The sequence below is a fragment of the Lontra canadensis genome, unplaced genomic scaffold (assembly GCF_010015895.1).
Source record: "Lontra canadensis isolate GAN:19392208 unplaced genomic scaffold, GSC_riverotter_1.0 scaffold67, whole genome shotgun sequence".
Lineage (NCBI taxonomy): Eukaryota > Metazoa > Chordata > Mammalia > Carnivora > Mustelidae > Lontra > Lontra canadensis.
The window spans coordinates 913,584-933,304 of record NW_022631061.1 but is presented as its reverse complement, the minus strand read 5'-3'; the positions used below and the strand labels follow the sequence as shown (position 1 = coordinate 933,304).

At 42.2% G+C, this 19,721-nt stretch overlaps 1 protein-coding gene across 2 annotated transcripts in view; it reads left to right on the top strand.

Annotated features, from left to right (window-relative positions):
- FLT1 (fms related receptor tyrosine kinase 1) overlaps window positions 1-19,721 on the top strand; it is a 171,191-nt gene that overhangs the window by 87,615 nt on the left and 63,855 nt on the right. The window contains exons 12-14 of one of the 2 annotated variants that reach the window (XM_032879972.1): window positions 5,643-5,751; window positions 12,102-12,410; window positions 17,103-17,249. In XM_032879972.1, the coding sequence (XP_032735863.1) occupies window positions 5,643-5,751; window positions 12,102-12,410; window positions 17,103-17,249 (565 nt within the window). Of the gene's footprint in view, window positions 1-5,642; window positions 5,752-12,101; window positions 12,411-16,116; window positions 16,495-17,102; window positions 17,250-19,721 lie in introns of those variants that run through there. The other variant, XM_032879973.1, reaches the window with a different exon arrangement.

The following is a 19,721-nucleotide window of genomic DNA, read 5'->3' as shown; positions in this document are numbered from 1 at the left end:
GTCCTGGAATCAAGCCCCGCATCGCATCGGGCTCTTTGCTCAGCAGGGAGCCTGCTTCCTCCAATCTCTCTGCCTACTTGTGATCTCTCTGTCAAATAAATAAATTATTTAAATCTTTAAAAAAAGGACTTTGTTTGATATCTGTCTGCATTGAAAAGCTTTTAATACTGTTTCTCAACAAAGTTGATATCTGTGTATATAATGTATATGTGACATAGCCTCTTTGAAGCTGGAGCTGTAATAGATTCTCCTTATTCATTTCAAAGCCTAAATTTATGTATTTATGTATTTATTTATTTATTTTTTTAAAGATTTTATTTTTTTATTTGACAGAGATCACAAGTAGGCAGAGAGGCAGGTAGAGAGAGAGGGTGAGGGAAGCAGGCTCCCCGCTGAGCAGAGAGCCCGATGTGGGGCTTGATCCCAGGACCCCGGGATCATGACCTGAGCTGAAAGCAGAGGCTTTAACCCACTGAGCCACCCAGGTGCCCCTCAAAGCCTAAATTTAGAAGCATTTACCACTTCTACAATTTGGGCATCTATTAATTTAACTGTGTACCTAGGGAAAAATCTATGATGATGACAGATGGGAGTTTGGCTATTTTAGAATTATTTACGGTGGTCATGCCTTTACAATTATTATTTATTTAAAAGATTTTATTTATTTATTTGACAGAGAGAGAGATCACAAGTAGGCAGAGAGGCAGACAGAGAGGGACAGTGGGAAGCAGGCTCCCTGCTGAGCAGAGAGCCTGATTCGGGGCTCCATCCCAGGACCCTGAGATCATAACCTGAGCAGAAGGCAGAGGCTTAACCCACTGAGCCACCCAGGCGCCCCATGCCTTTACAATTAAAACTGCTTTTCTTTTCTGTCCATCTTTAGAAAGTATATTAAAGTCCCAGCTTAGACTCTAAAGACTGTTTTAGCTACAGTTACATAGTTAGTCTGCACAGTGACACCCCTGCACAGATCAGGGGAACAGAGATCCCACTGGAGTCCCCGTTAGAGTCTAGGAATTTCCTTTTTTTTTTTTTTTTTTTTTTTTTGCTTTTGTTGTTTTTTGTTTAACTCATAGAAGGGAGCAGAGGACAATAAAATTTAGTTTCCTCATTGGCAAGTTTTGGCCTCGATTTGTGAAAAATGAGTCATCAATTGGAGTTGCTAATAGCAAATGTGGAGTTTTAGTATTCTTTAATGGCGTTGCCAGACTATTGGGTTTGTAGCTATGGAGTAGGAAGTAGAAGGAACCCTGGGTTAGAAAAAACACTCAGGAAATACATATTACAGCATTCATTCTGTGAGGCGGGAGAATTGTGACAATTTTAATGCTTTAGCAGCGATTCCATTGAAATCGTTCGGATGTTCCCTTGAGGAGTGTTACCATACGAGACCAATCCATGACAGAGGCCTTAAATCTAATGACAGAATTACAGCTTGTGTCTCATTTCCCACACTCCTCAATTTTTTCAAATTCTCACGTTCTATTTTCCCATCACTTGGCTCAAAAATGTGCCACTCGAGGTTAATTTTAGTTTCTTCCATGACCTTTATAGGTCTACTTTTATGTCTCCCTGACACACTTGAAAGGAAACGATATTAGAAACATCCCGAGATTAAAATCACGGGTCCATATTTAGACCTTTTAAAACTCATACTGGAAATTAGGCTGAATTACACATCATCCCCTCCATTCTCATCCATGAGGTTGAAACCACATTGTGGTAGGAAGTTACTAATGCTTAGGGAAAGGGAAGGAAGGAAGGGGTATGAATAACTTCCCAATTTACAGTACCTGACGACAGATTTCATCAGCGTCCCTGGATCATACAAAAGAACCCAGAGAATGACTTTCAGGGTCTATTTCTAATATCTAAATCCCTGGGGTCCTGGCAGGGCAAGTCAAGGCACCCCCGAAGTGTAGGTTCAGAGCTAAAAAACAACTATGGCAAATGAAAACTTCTTCGAGAACGAAGACAAGCAGCCATCCTGGAGAATTTCTTTTGGTACACCTTCTAAATGATTATAATTTCAAACACACGTAATGACTGAAATTCTTGGCACTTCCTCTTTTAAAGTATGAAGTTAATATTTGGTGTCCCAACTGTTGGGCTGTTTTCATTTTTTCACCCTTTGAAATGACAGTATTTGGTTACGAGCTCTGGAGAATGGATTTGTCCATTTTACTTGGAAGACTTCGGTGTTCAGCCTTGCTGTCCTATGAGAAGTTTTCTCCTGTCCCGAAAAACCACATTCACCTACAACTCACACTTGAGCTCCTTTCTCTGATCCTATAGTGTTTATACTTCAACTACCAAATAGATATCTTTTTTCATGAAAATATATTTTAGTTTCTAAGTTTAAAACATATGCTCTGGAAAAAGAAGAGCTCTAGAAATGTTTAGCGAAGTTTATCATAGATATTAATTTCCTCTTTTAAATTTCCTTCTTTAATTATGACTTTTTCATTCATCCATCATATTCTCAAAACTTATAACAATGTATCAGTTGAAAAATAGCTTACAGCTTATGTGAAGTAAATTAGAAACTAGTATTTCTGTACATACTAGCATTTTAGCTTATGTGACCCATCTCTTGCCAATTTCAGGATGATTCTTAAGAAAGAACTCAATGAGAAGAGTAGATGGCACTCTACCAGATGTGTGCCATCCAATCTGAAGAGTTTTAAAGCAAGAAGCAGTCTCATGTAGAAATCAAGGGTAATATACCTACCTCACAGGGCTATAGGAAGGAAGTCCCAGCTTAGACTATAATGACACTTTTACCTACAGTCACATAGTTAACCTGCCCAGCAACAGGTTAGATACGCCTCACACACTGTCTGGTGCATAGCATAGCAAGGGCTACCTAAAGGCACCCAGAAACAAAGAAATAATGTAAACTCTGATCACTGTCATTTTCTCGTTCAATTTTAGTAGAAACTTGGGAGAGGTGAGTTCTGGAGAAGGCTTGCCTCTGGGTAAGCTCTTAGTTTGGGAAGTGGTCATTCAAGCAAAATAAGAGAGATTCAAATGCATTCATCTCTCCATGGCTCACCTGTGACCTGGACCCCTTTCAGGTCTAGGTATGTTAATTTCATTCTCTGATTATACAAAAGTTCTGAACTCTCCCAGCTGTTGGAATCATCCCAGAATGCCTGCAGAAGTCTTAGCTGTGGCAGTTGTCCATATCTGAATTGACTTTCCCTTACCATGGAGCCCAGTGCTGGTGCTTACTTGCTTTGAGTCCAGTGAAATCAAAGCAGTTTTAACAGAAATGCAGATGCCAGACTCTTGGGTGCCTCAGAGGGTTAAGCGTCTGCCTTCAGCATAGGTCATAATCTCAGGGTCCTGGGATCGAGTCCCGCATCAGGCTCCCTAGGAGCCTGCTTCTCTCTCTTCCACTCTCCCTGTGTGTGCTCTCTCACTCTCACTCTCTCTCTCTCTCTGTCAAATAAATACATAAAATCTTTAAAAACAAAACAGAAAGAAATGCAGATGCAACTTTCAGATTCAAGCAGTAGTTGTCCCTCATGTCAAAATCCTCCGGAGAAACAGAAATGCGTTTCTCACTTATTTACTGAGCAAAAAAATCGAAGAATGTAGATAAGATTCTGTTGAGACCCCTGAGGATAAACATGGACGAGCTGACGTCATAAGAAAAGCAGTGCTTGAGCTGGGGGCCTTCATGGGTGTGCCTTGGGTCTGAGCTTGTTGCATACTGCTTCCAAGCATCTGAACTCAAGCTTGCAGAGACCAAATAAAGAAGTCAGAGTCTGACTTGATGGTCCAAATTGTCCCAGCGGTGATGAGCTAACACTTCCTTTCACATGGTTCCCTACAAGCTTCTCTTCTAACTACTACCACGGCTCTTAAGCGGTAGGTGCAATAATTGAAAGAAATATTCTGGCTAGCATTTCCTTGTATTTCCCACCTCTCATAAAAATGATTAATTAACATAGGGAAAGAGAGCCCCGAGGTCTTCCATGATCTCCTCTATTGGTCATTTGCCTCCACGTGTGTTTTTCTCTGCAAAAGAGAGAATAATACGTATTTGATCTTTAAGCGGGAAAGTCTTCTCTGTCAGCTTAAAGTAGTCCTCCAAGGACTATTCAAGGTTAAGAATAGGGATTGTGTCACACTCACCATCTCTGTTTCCCCTACAACATCTGCTCAGTGCCTTGATACACGCTCAATAAATGTCTGCTAAGTTGAATGAAACTTGTCACATATTGCAGACATTTCATTTCCGGTAATTTCAATAACTCAGGACAAATGAGAAGATGCAATTAAACAGATCCAAGAAACACAAGAGGAAATAATCATGTAATGTGCATGATACCATAGTGAAAATTACAGAGAATTTGGAGAAATAAGCTTGTTGGCTGAAAAAGTGAGGATTATATTCTTCAGTGTTCTTGATCTGCAGATTAAAGATAAATCATTTACTGGCTGGGATATGAGAACATAAGTAAAGGGCTTAATTAGCCCATTACTTAACAACTCAGAAAAATGCTGGGACCCTTTGTAGAATCCAGGTTCATCCTCTTAGGAAGCCGACTGTCACATTTCCACCTATTATTTTGTTCGCCTGTAAGGCACTTGATCTAATTCGGCTTCAGTTAGGACTCCCCATTGGTCTAGAAGCATCAGCAAGCCTCTCTAAGTTCAAAGCCAATGACCGGTTACTTGTGTTCTAGGAGATGAGCGGCAATAGTTTATAAAGTAATGGGGTATGCTTTACAAAATAAGAGAAACATAACTCCCCTTTTCATTCATTTCATAGAAAGGATGCATTGCACTTTTGCAAGGCTGGACTAAATTTTAAAACTTGCAACAACCTGTTTCATTTTACTGATTTTTATCTTTACAAGAAGACAGCAGAGCGAGTCTTCACACCGTACAGATTTGTGTTTCATTATTCTCTGAGACATCCCAGTTTAGAAAGTGTTTTCCAGCTCACACAAATGTGACCACTAGTGTTTCTTCAAGGGCTCATGTGTCAAATAGCAGCACGAAAATCCTGTGTCTCCGTTTTCTACATTGGGAATTGGCAGACTGAGAGATGAAGTCATTCACAAACACACAGGACAGCCTTAGCTTTCCAGAGCTTCAGCACCTTAGGAACTGTCGTGCCCTATTCTTTGAGTACATAAAAGAAATGGCCCGGCCAACCTTTCTCTTCTGTCCTTACTCGCTTAACACACCCATTACAGAAGCAAACAGCAAAGAAACCTGTTACCCAGTGGCTTCCCTGGTCTCAGGTCATCCAAACAAAAGGGAAGGCCTCAGCCTCACCTGTTCCTCTCATTGACGTGGAACCGACCACCTCACAGAGCAGGACGTGCAGTCCCGCATCTCAGCTTCAGGTCTGTAATTGTTACGCCAGCAGCACGAGATAAATAAGCCTGAAACCCTCATACGCGTCGGATGTCATAGCCCCCGGTCTCCTGAGGACCTGCTTTCCTGTTATTTTTCCATTCTTGCTGGGGCTCGGCAAAGGGAGCGCCTTCTGGTAACCGCCATGCGTGCAGCACTCCCCTTGTTGAATGAATGGAACAGCTGAATCACTCCGACCCTTAGAAGACTCTTCGGGGTGTTCCAGTAGCTCTCCACTCCAGCTAAAGTTTCCTTTTCTTTTACAGACGGCTAGCACCTTGGTTGTGGCTGACTCTAGAATTTCTGGAATCTACAGTTGCATGGCTTCCAATAAAGTAGGGACTGTGGAAAGAAACATAAGCTTTTATGTCACAGGTAAGCCGTATATCCTGTACTCCCGAAGAGAGCCCGGTGACCTCGCCGTCCTTTCAGTTCTGATTGTCCTTAGTGCACTTAGGGCCGGAGGGATTTTTTTTTTTTTTTTTTAATCCCACAGAATTGTTAAACTTTGAGCACCTTCATCCTTGCTCTCAAGAATAGTATTCTACAGTATTACCGGATCTCCGAACGAGTTCTTTCTCTGAGGTCCCGTTTAGAGCTAGGTGTGTATGTCTCCCTCCCAGGCTGGATCGTGAATTTAGGCTCTTGTCATGTTCATTTTTGAGCTCCTTTCAGTACCTGGCACAGGGTCTGGGACGTACAGTTGTTTGGTAACAATCAAGGGCACCAAACCTGTGATGATATGTTTTGGGTTTTGAAGCTGAGAAGCTAATTGTCTCACAACTTAAGTCATTTCTACTTTTGAGGAATGAGGCTCTTCTATAGAAATCTGAAACGGAGTTTGTTGACAGTAATTAATGTGCTGGGGTTTTGGGTAGCATTTACCCTTTTTTTTTTTAGCCTGAAATATGATGGTCTCTGCAAATCTTAAAACTTCCAAGGTACACAAATGGCACTCCCTAGGTCCCTCCGCGGGTACAGGAAGGAAGTAAGTAGCTCAAAGTATAAAAACAATTGCCTGGCTCCGCACTCCCCCAATTTTCTGAGGAAACCCGGGCAGTTTGCCAGCTTTCTGGAAACTTCGCACTGCATGGGGCAGGCTGCAGCAGTTGCCTAGAATTCTCCAGAAAGAAATAGGTAGGTCTGATTGTATGAGACATAGGGGTTGTCAGATCGCAGGGAGCCTTCCGGCAAGTTAGCCAATCCTCAGAGAAGCTGCGTCGTGGGAGATCTCCTGAGGTAGATTCTCACGGAATGTCAGAGCTGGAAGAGACTGGAGAGGCTATTCAACAGGACAGCCCTTTGCAAATGAGGAAAAGGGGTTTGGAGATGTGCAAAGGGACATGGCAGAGCCACCAGAGACCAAGTCATCCCCTGTCCTTTTACATCTGAGGAGTGGAAGGGAGATCATCTCTGCATCCCTTCCAAGTAGGAAAAGTCCTTTATTTAGGGGAGGATTTCGAGAGCAATTTCACACATACTGGTTCTGTAACCCTGAGATCTCAGGTGATTTAGATTAATTAGGAACAAAGGCTTTTACTGTCCTTTTTATTTGGTTGCAAGCAAGTTCCTATCCAAATCCATAGTCACTATGTATGATTGCAAATATAAAAGACATGTTCAGAAGATTCCCGTTCTGAACATTAAGCAAGTTTCAAGTTTAATGAGCACTAACTGTGAAGTTAGAACAGTTCAACTCTGCACTGAGCCCTTGAACGGATTACCACTGATGCCCTGTCTTTATAAGAAGACAGTTTTAACATGAAAAAGAAGTGTTATCTGTACCCTAATATCAAAAGGCATATGCAGAAGTAATGTGGCAGATGAATTTACCAACACCAAGCCAATGCTGTCCAATGGAAATAAAAGCCACAAATGTGATATAAAATTTTTTAGCAAAAACTGTATTTAAAAAAATAAAAATTAATTTTATTTAACCCAGTATATCCAAAATACCATTTCACCACGCAGTCAGTGTTTTTAAAGTATTACCCTGCATCTGTTTTTAAATTTTAAATTAATTGAAATAAAATTCATCGAATAAAATTCAGTTCTTCAGTCACATTAGCCACATCTTAAGTGCTCAGTAGCCACACATGGCCAGTGGAGAGTATGTATAGAGCGGAGCTCCAAGTCTCTGAGAAGGAAGGGCTGAGGTGGTCCTGGGGGAGGAAGGCATAAAATTGGAACAGGTCAAAAGAAGAAGACAGGCTTGCCTTGACATTTTCAGAGCCAAAGCAAGAGTACCTTTGGAGGCCCACAGGCTCTACATCCAACCACCTCACAAATTCTAAATGAAACAAACAAGCTGTGATGTTTCAGCTTCTCATGGGCAAAAATAACTCCATGATGACCTGAGGTGAGATGCAAATTTAGAATTTGGGGACTACTCATAGCTCCACAACAGAAAGTGACAATGTCTGGAGGTACAGAAGGAACACCCCACCCCCCACCACCGTCTTCTCCTTTGACTCCTGGCTCTGTCCCACTACTGCACCTGGGTGTATGGTCTCCACAGCCCACATATCCAAGTGCTGCCCACACCCCTGACTGATAGTCTTCCCCGAGATCTAGAAGTGTGCACACGGACGGGTGATCTGACCTCAGGAGGACAAACCTAGGGAAGAGGTCTTTGACAGTCTAGAAACAGACTGAGGATCACCTTTACAGGGAATTGTGGCATCTCAAGCAAGATATGGAAGTGGGGGTGGCATGCTTTCTTGACCCCACAGACTCTATGCTGTGAGGAGGGAGATAGCTGGAATAGAGCCTTTAGATGGGTCTGCTTGCCTGGGTCTGAAGGGAGTACTGGAAGTGGAGGTACCAAGAGTAGAGGGGGATGCTGTGCTCATTTCCTTATTATTCAGAGACCCCAAGAAAGGTGAATTGATGCCCAGCCTTAATTGCAACACCAATACCTAGCCTACCCCCACTGAGCTTTGCATTTGCTGCGTGTCTGTGTGCGGCGGTATTACTGACAAAGCTGATCACCTGTTCAGTGCAGACAGAGATGCCCTCCTACCTCCTACCACACGGTACAATGTATAACCATGAGATGGTTGAAACTGTTCCTAGATATCAAGACTTGTCCATAGAAAGGAACTATGAGAATTCAATTCAAACATGCATAATCGAGGCTTACAATGCTTTTCCTCTAGAAATTCAAGAGCTTAACCTTACAATGAAATGGAACGTAATTGCTCCAAATTCTTTTCTGCCAATCCTGAAAAGGTCAAGTTTTTGGTAATCATACATTAATTTGTTTACGTGTATTACCTTTTTAACGAATGACTACCTTTTTTTCACTTAAATCATTGTCATGAGATTTATTCTCACTGGAGATAAAACTAGATAGTCTTAGGGATGTTGCTCCTTACGTTTGTGTTTTCTGGAAAGTGAATGTACGTTTACTCGGTGTTTATGCTTGACCTTGTGCAAGGACTGCTTTGAGAGATCTAAGATTCAACTGTTCTAAACCAAAAGATCTAGATTTGGATCCTTATTGATCTTCATGTCATGCATGTTGCCCCTTCCTTAAAATACAACAACAGCTCACATAGGTTGTCTTCCAAACTGATGTAACCGAGTTAGCGGTGGCCTTAAGAATTCTCCACTGCTTCTACTCTCAACTTTGGTATTCGCTTGTAAACAGTATCTACTTAAAACAAGCAAAACTTTCTAGTAAGCACTCACCTCTTTAGAGAATGTTATTTCTGTTCTTCAGTAAAAGGAAAGCCTTCTTTATTACCACCTGACAAATGAGACCCCTCTCAGCCTATTGATTTCTATGCTTGTCTGTTTCATGAACTTAATTCACATGGTTTGATCTAACCAAGCCAATATGCCCCCCCAGTATATGCACCTGTGTAAGTAGATTACTCCTCCCCCCAACCCTAAGTTGAATGTCTCTTCTGAGCAAAGAGGATTCTTCTCCATGATACCCAGTAAGATGCTGTGAATGTCTGCGCGTTAAGAGGATGAGTGTTGGTAGGCGCTGGTGAGGATTGTGTTAAATCTGCCCAGATACTTAAGTGTGGGAAGATTTCTTACTTTCACTTTGTTAGAAGGCAATTCTTTGGGTCTGTTTTTGTACTCAGGCTGTTAAAACAAAACAAAACAAAACAAAACACATGAATTAGAAGGAAAACTCCCTCTGGATTCATTAACTAGTGTTAGGGCATTTTATTTATCATCTTCTACGGCTCCAAAGAGAAGGCCAAAGGGGTTATCCTGAGAAATGGACAAGCATTCTAAGAGGCCGTCCAGGAACACGAACCAAGTCAACTTCACTGACAGTGTCCCCCATATGAGAAGCAGACCTCAAAATCCAGTTGGTTCTTTTCTTTTCCTATGTGTGTGTGTTTGCTGTTCCCTAGCCCTCCTCATGACCATGGGTGTGTTAGCAATTACCGACGGTGAAACAGGAACAGCACTGCCTTATCTCCCTGGTTTCCCAGTGTCACTAAATGCATTTTATTTTGAGATTCCTGGTGGTGCTTGGCAAAGATAAACAAAATCTTCCATCAGGAAACCTGTGAGCTATTTCCACAGGAAGTTTCAAATCACTAAAGTAAATAGAAACTCTACATGATCTCAATGGTGTTACTTGGGCTCGCTTGGGTTCTAATCACCAGGACGGGACCTCAAAACAAATGAAAAGTTTGTGGATGGTCTTTGAAGAAATGATTTGACTGCAGTCAGTGCACAATACTTCGGGTATCTGTGTAAAAGTTGACGGCTGAGGTTTTACTCTGCAGGCTTGGAAAAGGTCCCAAATATAAAAAGATGCTGAATTAGAGGGGCTATTTCTGACACCTTATTGTTATGTTAAAAATGACTGTCAGCGGCTTCTGCATCTTCTGGCACATTCTTAGATATTCATGTTAAAAGCAGGAAAACCTCTGCTGGTCTCCTCTCTCTCCAGCCACTCAGGGCTTCATAAGCCGCTGCTACCCCCTGCTCTCAGGTTTCAAATGAATACTTTGGCATTTCTTCAGACGTGACACTTTATAATAAAGCCAAAGCCCAGAAAAATCAGAAAAACAAGCAAAGTCAGATTTAGGAAAGAGTTGATATGATATCTAATTTTGGACTATTGTCCCCTTAAGGTTTAAAGGTTTCTTTATAGCTTTGTGTGCAACGGATAATAATAATAATAGCAGAACATAGCGCTTTTCATCTTCAAAGTACTTTGTAAAATGTTGGCCCAAATTCTTTGCTCAAATACAGATACGCCACTAAGTAACAAGCAATGGGAGGGTTTTGGGAGCAGGTCAGTTCGGGGCCAGCAACCAATTTTTTTTTTTTTTTTCTTAATCCTCTGGGGAAATGGTCCAAAATGAGACTAGGGAACTCTGAGTACAAAAGCTAAGTGACAAGTCCAGAATAAGAAAGCTGAGGAGGAGAGCTCATGAGGTGTTGCTGGAGATGGCGATGAAGGTTAGCTGGGGATTGACAAGAGACAAATGGCTTTTTTTTTTTTTTAAGACTTTATTTGTCAGAGAGAGAGAGAGAGCACAAGTAGAGAGAGTGGCAGGCAGAGGGAGAAGTAGGCTCCCCGCTGAGCAGGGAGCCCAGTGTGGGACTCAATTCCAGGACCCTGGGATCATGACCTGAGCCGAAGGCAGATGCTTAACCGACAGAACCACCCAGGTGTCCCTACAAATGGCTTTTAATGGCATATTCACTTTCTGAAAACCTTTACTGTTTTTGAGAGGAAGAGTGATTTTTTTTTTTAAAGATTTTATTTATTTGACAGAGAGAGATCACAAGTAGAGAGAGAGAGAGAGAGAGAGAGAGAGGAGGAAGCAGGCTCCCCGCCTAGCAGAGAGCTCGATGTGGGACTCGATCCCAAGACCCTGAGATCATGACCTGAGTTGAAGGCAGAGGCTTAACCCACTGAGCCACCCAGGTAGCCCCGGAAAAGTGATTTTTTTAAAAATTGTTCTTCCCCTCCCCCATCACCTCCACTTCTGAAATCAGGCAACTCTTTCAGATTCGTTGGCTGCCTGTTGTTCTTTGATGTCTGAGTAGAATGATCTCCGTGAAGGGGGACCTAAGCAAGTACTGTGGCTCATTTCTACACACTGTGCCCACCAAGAGCAGGCAAGGTGATGGCACAGTAGCAGGCAGGGATACTGTCTGTCCAGTGGTTGGAAACTAGGGAAATCAGGTTTCTGTTTTTTTGTGGTTTTTTTTTTCCACTGGAGAAATTTAGGATTAAAGTGGTAGCAACTGGCAGGACTGAAGTCTCCTACCGTGTACTTGGGACTTCCTCTTCTCACCTGGTCACAGCGTATTTTGGATAAGTCTGACCGTAACACCACCCTTGGTTTTTAGTACAGATCGCTCTCTTAGGACTTCCCTATTTCGCCCGCTCACCCACCAGTAGAAGTTCCAGTTGTATTACAGGAATGGGGAATGTGGCTGTCACCCCGAGATGTAAAACAAATTGCGCTTTGAAAAGGCACTGGGGCAACCAGGGAAAAATGTGCCCTCCTAATAACCAGCCTGCTTAGTACCTGCTGCTTCGCTTCTGGCAAGACGGAATTAGTTGGTTCCTACCTGGGTTTGATCGGTTCCCCTAACAGGAAAAGAGAAGTATTCACCCTTTTAATGCTGATACTGAGAGAATGTGTGTCAGAGCGGTTCTTAAGATCTGAGACGATCTCCAGAGGAGACACTGATTTTTCTATGAACTGAAGTTCTCTGTTCTTATTTTATAGACGTGCCAAATGGATTTCATGTTAACTTGGAAAAAATGCCTACAGAAGGAGAGGACCTGAAACTGTCTTGCACAGTTAACAAGTTCTTATATAGAGACATTACTTGGATCTTGCTGCGGACAGTTAAAAACCGAACAATGCACCACAGCATCAGCAAGCAGAAAATGGCCATCACGAAAGAGAACTCCATCACGCTCAATATCACCATCAAGAACGTTTCCCTGGAAGATTCAGGCACCTATGCCTGCAGAGCCAGGAACATATACACAGGGGAAGAAATCCTTCAGAAGAAAGAAGTTACAATTAGAGGTGAGCACTGCAACAAAAAGGCTGTTTTCTCTCGGATCTCCAAATTTAAAAGCACAAGGAATGATTGTACCACACAAAATAATGTAAAACATTAAAGGACTCATTAAAAAGTAACAGTTGTCTCATATCATCTTGATTTATTGTCACTGTTGCTAACTTTCCGGCTCAGAGGAGATGCTCCTCCCAAAATGAATTTGGAGATGATAGGAGTGATAATGAGCTCCCGAGGTCCCAGCTCTGGGCTCCCCACTCGGGCTGAGGGCTCTGCTCTCTGGGGCCGACTTGGTGCGCCTTTGGATTTGGAGGATCCCTGCAGTGCATTCTCTGTTGTTCTGCTCTTTGCTGTCTTCTCCTGCCTGATAGACAACAACTTGGGACTGATCCTTTCCTCCCACTTTGATGCCAACCTCTCTGTGTTTTTAAGTTTCGAAGCTACGCAAACTGAATAATTTAAACCAATGCTGGTTTCTGCCAAAGATGGACATGAATAAGTTAATTTGCCAGCTCAGAACGAGTACAGTTGAATTTGAGACTCTTACTGGACCTCTGCCTGGTTTTATTTTGTACTATTTCATCTGCTCTCGATTTGTAAATAGCACCTGGAAGCAAGTGATAATGCTTATTTATTTGAAAATGCTTTTTTTTTTTTTACATTAAGCGCATTAATCTTAGACTGGAGCTTCTAAAATGGGCCCCAGGAGTGCAAGATGTTGGTGTAATCCAGAGGTAATTAAAGCTTTAGCACAGTATGAATTCAGAATGCCCACCTGGGTCAAGGTCACATCCTGGCTCTGTGCACTCTGGGTAGTCAGCCGACTAGCCAGGGCAGGCTTCCCCCTCACCGTCTCTGAGTGGACAATCTAGCTACTGACCGCATCCCCAAAAATGGACATCATGCCTTCATCTTACTTAGATATGTCCCCTGGTTGTTCTTTTAAAGAACCCTCTCCTATCTAATTGACAGCATTCAAAGACATACATACCACAATCAGGTCATCAAAGAAATCAAGGCTCTTGTGACCCAGTTGAATGCATTCTTCTAAATGTAAATCTAGGATTTGGCCATTTAAAAAAAAAAAAAGTCCACTTTCTTAATGGGATTTTTATGGGAATTAAAAAATGGCAAAACTACAGAAGCAGAATTCAGAGCCTTTAAAAAACCCACCTCATTTCCAATCAGGAGAGATGGAAATCTCCTCTCTCGAGCTTGTGTCTGAAGGGAAAGTGACTTTTTCACCAATTTACTATGCATTGTTCTGTTGTTTTCATTTATGAATGATCATTATTTGTGCCTTGAGTGAACTATTGGAAAACAAGCCACAGTGACCGAAATAGCCATGGCTGAGAACACAGTGGCCGGGCAGCCCGATAGAAGGTGACAATATGACAACTTCTCAGGCTTGGGAACTCACCAGACTGTTTCCTCCTCTAGGTAACAGCCGCTGTCCCACGCTAAACTTGTCTTTCACGTGGGAATTGCTTTTGTCAAGTGTGAAAGAGTAAACAATAGCGTTTCCCCGGAATGCCAGTTTTATGGCGCCCCAAATGCTCTGAAAACAATTAGTAACCTGGAAGTTGTCAGCCCAGAGGAAAGAATAATCAATTGTATCTGGAAATGTTACCTATGGCTCTTTTGCCTGGCGTCTTTGTTCATTCTAAGCCAGCATGTTCCTTCAGGAAACAATGCCTTGGTGCCACAGATCGTGGGGACTCCATTTTCACTAAAGCCGAAAAAGCAAATGGGATGGTTGAAGGGTTGCTTCTGAAAAGATGGTGATGCAGACACGCAGAAGATATCATTGCCTTCCCCCTTAAAACCTCGCCTGCACTTTTGCAGGGAGGGGAAGGGTGTTAGTATTCCCAGGGGAGGATTTTAAGTACTTCCAAGAGATGATTTTAAGAATTCCACAGAGTAATTTTTTGCTGTGTAATTCATCTCTCCAGAGAGTTTCAAAAAGAAAAATCTTTTGGGAGGGTTCTGTTTTGTTGTGGTCACTCTTTGGGGTTTGGAGGAAAGGGAGGATCATGCGGGGAAAAAAGAGAGGAAGAAGAGCCTGATATGGAGAATGACAGAATTGGAGTAGAGGGCATGAGGCTGGTTCCTCAGCCCCCAGTCCAAGTGAAGAAGAGAAACTATGTATTTAGGAGACCTGGCAGATCCTTGGGGCCATAACACTAAAAGCTGAAAGAAGAACCCGGTAGGGAGCTATCTTTGGCTATTGATAACCAGCAGAAATATTCTGTTAATTCTGATTTTCTCCATTTGAAGGGATCAGCTCCACTTTGTTAAGTTTGGGAAAGCAGCTACCTATTTCCATCAAATAACTTGGGGTTAATAATAAGGGTTCAATGTACTTTTCTTACCTAAAATGTCAAAACAGGCTATGAAGTACAAAGGGGAATTGATACAATGATTCCTTGGTTGATCAGTCATTGAGAAACCAGTCAAAAATGAGATAGTTCGCGTAGGAGAACTTTTTTTTTTTTTCTTCCAGAAATGGGTACAAGGAAAAATATAATACTGTGTGTTTTAGACATGTTTATATGAACTTTGTATTTAATTGAGAGTCCTATGTTTATTCTGCAGTCTTTTTGCTGCTTCTCTTGTCTGAAGTTTGTCTAGGACCGATAGGGTCTTTGGGAGTTCTCAGTATATTTCTGTTAAACCATTCTCCTTTCATATAAGTGTTTGCTAGTACACCTGTCAGGGAGGTCAAATGCTGTCTTTGTTGATGATGCTGTAGTTTGTAGCTATGAAAATAATTTGGGGTGTTGTAGGCCCTATATTCAGGCTTTCTTTTTATAATAAGGCCCGTGGGCAATGATTGATCATTTTATCATATTTAGTGCATGGGAAATAGTCACTGTGGTAGGGAAAGCTCTTAAAATATAACTCCATGAACTGTGTCTGTGTTTTAAACGAGATATGTCGAATTTGGCTCGCCACTTTAATAGACATTACATGGGAAGATGACACTGTTCTTCATTATCTGGTCCTGTTGCACTGATGCTTTTGGAGTCTTTACTGTGTAAAAAATGTCAAGATTGTAACAATCAAGCTTGTGAAAAGTTATCAGGATTCAAGATTTTGATACCTGGCTGCATTTGCAATTAGGAAACACCATTTGACAGACTGCACAGAAGGCAACCAGAAATGTTGAAATGGTTCTGCCTGGTCATGGGGTGGGGTGCAGAACAGAGCAGAAAGATACATGGACAGAAGGCAAAAGAGCCGTCGTGATCACTCATTCCACGCTCTGAAGGGTTTCTGAATCAGGGCCCTCCTTTCAATGCTCTTTTTAGCTTCCGATTTCCTTTTGTATAAAACGATGAAAGAGCTAGGGATGCGCTCTGGAAATCAAAAATTTAATGAGAAAGCCGTTCCTCCGTGAAAGGTATAGGATACTATACTTTTTAACCTGAGATTTCGGAATTGCTCGAATGAATGCTAATCCTGAGAGTTTCCCTGCAGGAATAAAAAGAGAAAGGTTTGGGGCGTCGGCAGCAACCCTGCGGGGACACAGGGTCAAGCCACTGCACTGTGTCACCTCTCCTAGCCTTGTAATCGCTCCTAAGCTGCTTTCACAGTGTTAGTACACTAAGATGAGGAAATCCGCAGTGGTCGGAGACAGCTCAGACTGTGTCATTGAAGCCAGTGGCACAGAATGTGTAAGTCATGCCAAACGCCTTTTGATTTCTGTTCCAGGATGCGCAACAGGAGGGGGTGAAGACGATGACTCGGGAGGGTGGGAAAGACGTTAGGAGTTGTCTTTATTCTTTTCCCTTGGAAGCTCCAGCTGCCAATCCAGCACTCGCCTAACTAGAATGTATCCACATCAGCAGGACTGACTACTTCGTTAAATAGAGACACTGTACTCAACTGGGGCCTTTGGGGGTACTGCTGTTCCGATGTGGGATTTTAATGTTGTAATGTATTGCATCCTAATGTATGAAATTCATTTTGTTGTACTATATTGGTTGGCATTTTATTAAAATAAATTGTATTGTATCATATTTGTATGTTTTAAGAGAAAATAATATAAAATACAATATTTGTACTATTATATAGTGCAAAAACTACAAACATATGCCTCTGCCTCTTGAATTAATCCTTTGGTTGCTTGCACTGGGGAAGGGAATGGAAGAAGGAAATAATCAATAAAGCTTGCAAAGTTCAAGAAATTCTCCTGTTTGGTCTGCTGCCTCACACCTTAGGTGACTACGGAGAGCTGAGTCACACAGACACGGCCTCACAAACACATCAAGAAAAATACCTGCAAAATTACATTAAGCTCATGGCTCTAATAGGATATCTTTATGTAAAAATTCACTCTAAGCCTCCGTCCAAAAATCATGGTTTTCCTGTTTCATTCCTCGTAGAGGATGCAACATCCTTAGGTCTCAGAAAAGCTGCTTTCACAGAAAAGAGAACTCATTGGCCAGGCGAAACCTGTGCTACCGAATCCTATAGCATTTTGTCCTCTATTTTACTGTGTGTTCTAACAAACGTCAGTACATTAGAACTTCCTAGAGATGACGCAGGTTACACAGAGAAGAAACACTGAGGGGGCAAAATAGGAATGAAAACGTATGGTGGAGTTTTGCTGTTTATATCTGTGAAGTGTTTCTGTGCATGGCTAAGAAGGGAACACAGGTGACGAGGATTAACCATCCCCTTTCTTTATTCACTAGATCAGGAAGCGCCACACCTTCTGCGAAACCTCAGTGACCACACGGTGGCCATCAGCAGCTCCACTACCCTAGACTGTCACGCTACCGGCGTCCCAGAGCCTCAGATAACCTGGTTTAAAAACAACCACAAAATCCAGCAAGAACCGGGTAAGAGAGCTTGTTTTCCTTGACTTCCTCCGTCTCATCATCCTCTCCTTCCCTCCACCTTCCTCTCCCCTGCCTCTAGGCAGGAGAGCACTGGTTCATGCTGAGAGCAAATTGAGCCCATTCTTCTGCACCTTGCTGAAAGATCCATACGGAATCTGCTTTAAAGGGTGCCTTGGTAAAGAGATGCTAATAGCCCCTGAGACGTGTCTGTTCAACTTGACAACAGGGAAAGTGAGGAGTGCGCTCCTTGGTTTGAGGTGTGGCAGAACTTTGAACAGCTGGTATAGACAGGAAGTCCAGAGTTATTTTATAATCTTTTTAATGCACTTATTATCAATTTTCATGATTTGGTAAAAAGAATATTTTAAATGAGAGAATACAGGCTTAAACACAAAACAAAATGAAACAAAACCAGTGAAACTAATGGTCACGTGTTAATTTTCTTTCAAGAAAAAATACATCTAAGAACAACTAGACTTAAATCAGTAAGTATCAATGCTCTCTGTTGCCTGCTTCATGATTTTGTTATGAAGATTAGAATGAACTTCTTTATAATCTTGCTGAATAATCCCATTTACATGAAAAATTAAAGTGTACCACTTATTCGCAATATCCCAACAACATAAATCAAACAACTACCTCTATGGAATGGTCCTTGAATGTGAATTCTCTACGCAAAACGAAATCTCCACTGGAAGGTGAGGCACAGAAAGGGCTGGTGGTAGAAGAGCTCTGATTTTAAGACATCTTAGAAACGTCTCACACTAAGCTGATACCAGACTAACCACATCACATCCCTTTTCTCCACCGAGCAGCGCCTTCTGTTGTACTGACGTCATTCACTTCATCATCCAAACCAGAAGCTGCTGACCTCCCCTTCGTCCTTCTCTCATCTGTCACCAGGCTGAGCAGGTTATGTCTACTAAATATGAAATACTTCTCAAGTCCCGCCTTCCCTCTGCTCCCCTGCTGTCCCTCTGTGGGTTCAGGAGCTCACGATCTCGGTCTCCTGAATGTCTCCGGACTGATCTCTCTACCTCTTTTTTCCTCTCTCGGAATCTTCTTCTCCGCACAGCTGGATAAAATCTTGGCAGCTGTGACCACCTCACTTCCCTGTTTCAAGTCTTCCCCTGGCTCTCTGTCCCAAGACCAAGTTCAAGCTCTCTCACAGACAAGGCCCTCAACAACCGGCCTCCCTACTTCTCCAGCTCCATGCTTCCCCTCCCCTGCCTTGAACCTTATATTCTAGCACTTGCCAAACCCTTGTGGATCGCGGCACACGTTGCTTCTTCAACCTCTCTGCTGCTTTTGTTCCCGTGTCCCCTCTGCCTGGAGTTGCCTTCCCTTCATCTAACGCCTACCTGCCCTTTAACACCCAGACTGGGTGTTCTTCTTCTAGAAAGCCTTATTCGGCCCCAGCAAGGAAGGGGCAGATCCTCTAGTGGTCTTTATCATTTATAAATGTTTCCGTTCTGTCTTACTGAGTTATTTTATAATCATCAGTTCATCTGTGTATTATCCATGCGTACTTCTACTGCTCTCTTTCTGTACTGTATCCCTACATGTTTATCATCTTATCATGCCTCATCCTGAGGGCAGACTTTAGATCTTTTATCTTTTTTGTCTTATTTGTATCTAATTTCTCTTTTTATCCTCAGAACCTGGCATAGTGCTTGGCAATCAATCAATGTTTCATGAATGAATGAATGAATGAGAGTTTTTCAGAGAATCTTACTCTAGTCTTAGCAAGTTCACCTGGGAGCATGAATGCCTACACTTAGGGATGGTTGGGGAAGCTGTATCATAGAATTTTTAAAGCTGAAGGGATCTTTGGGATATCTTTGGTCCCATTTGTAGGATAGAAAGTTTAGGCCCAGTGAGGTAAAGTGATTTGCCCAAAATGACACACTATTAAGATGGGCAGTTTCATAGAAAATGAATGCTTGAGGTATTATTCCTGAGGCATTCTACCTTGACGTATTCTACCAAAACCAAAAGATGTATACAAGGATAAATAAATAAAACGGTTTGTGTAACAGTACCTCTAGCATCCTCCCTTTAGAGGTTCGGAGTTCACATTAGTATGTTAAAGATGCCAAGAAGCCCTATGTTAAAGAAATCAGGTAAACTGCTTTAAAGTATTCCCACAAATAACTTGATCATTAAAATACATTTTATGAGATGTTAATGTAAGATGTTGGGTTCTTTGAAAGAAGTAAATTTGGCTTGTGTTCAGTTTTCATACTTTGGATGTGGGTTAAAGAATTAGGGTTGAGGGGCACCTGGGTGGCTCAGTGGGTTAAAGCCTCTGCCTTCAGCTCAGGTCATGGTCCCAGGGTCCTGGGATCGAGCCCCACATTGGGCTTTCTGCCTGCCAGGGAGCCTGCTTCCTCCTGTCTCTCTCTGCATGCCTCTCTGCCTACTTGTGATCTCTGTCTGTTAAATAAATAAATAAAAGCTTTAAAAAAAAAA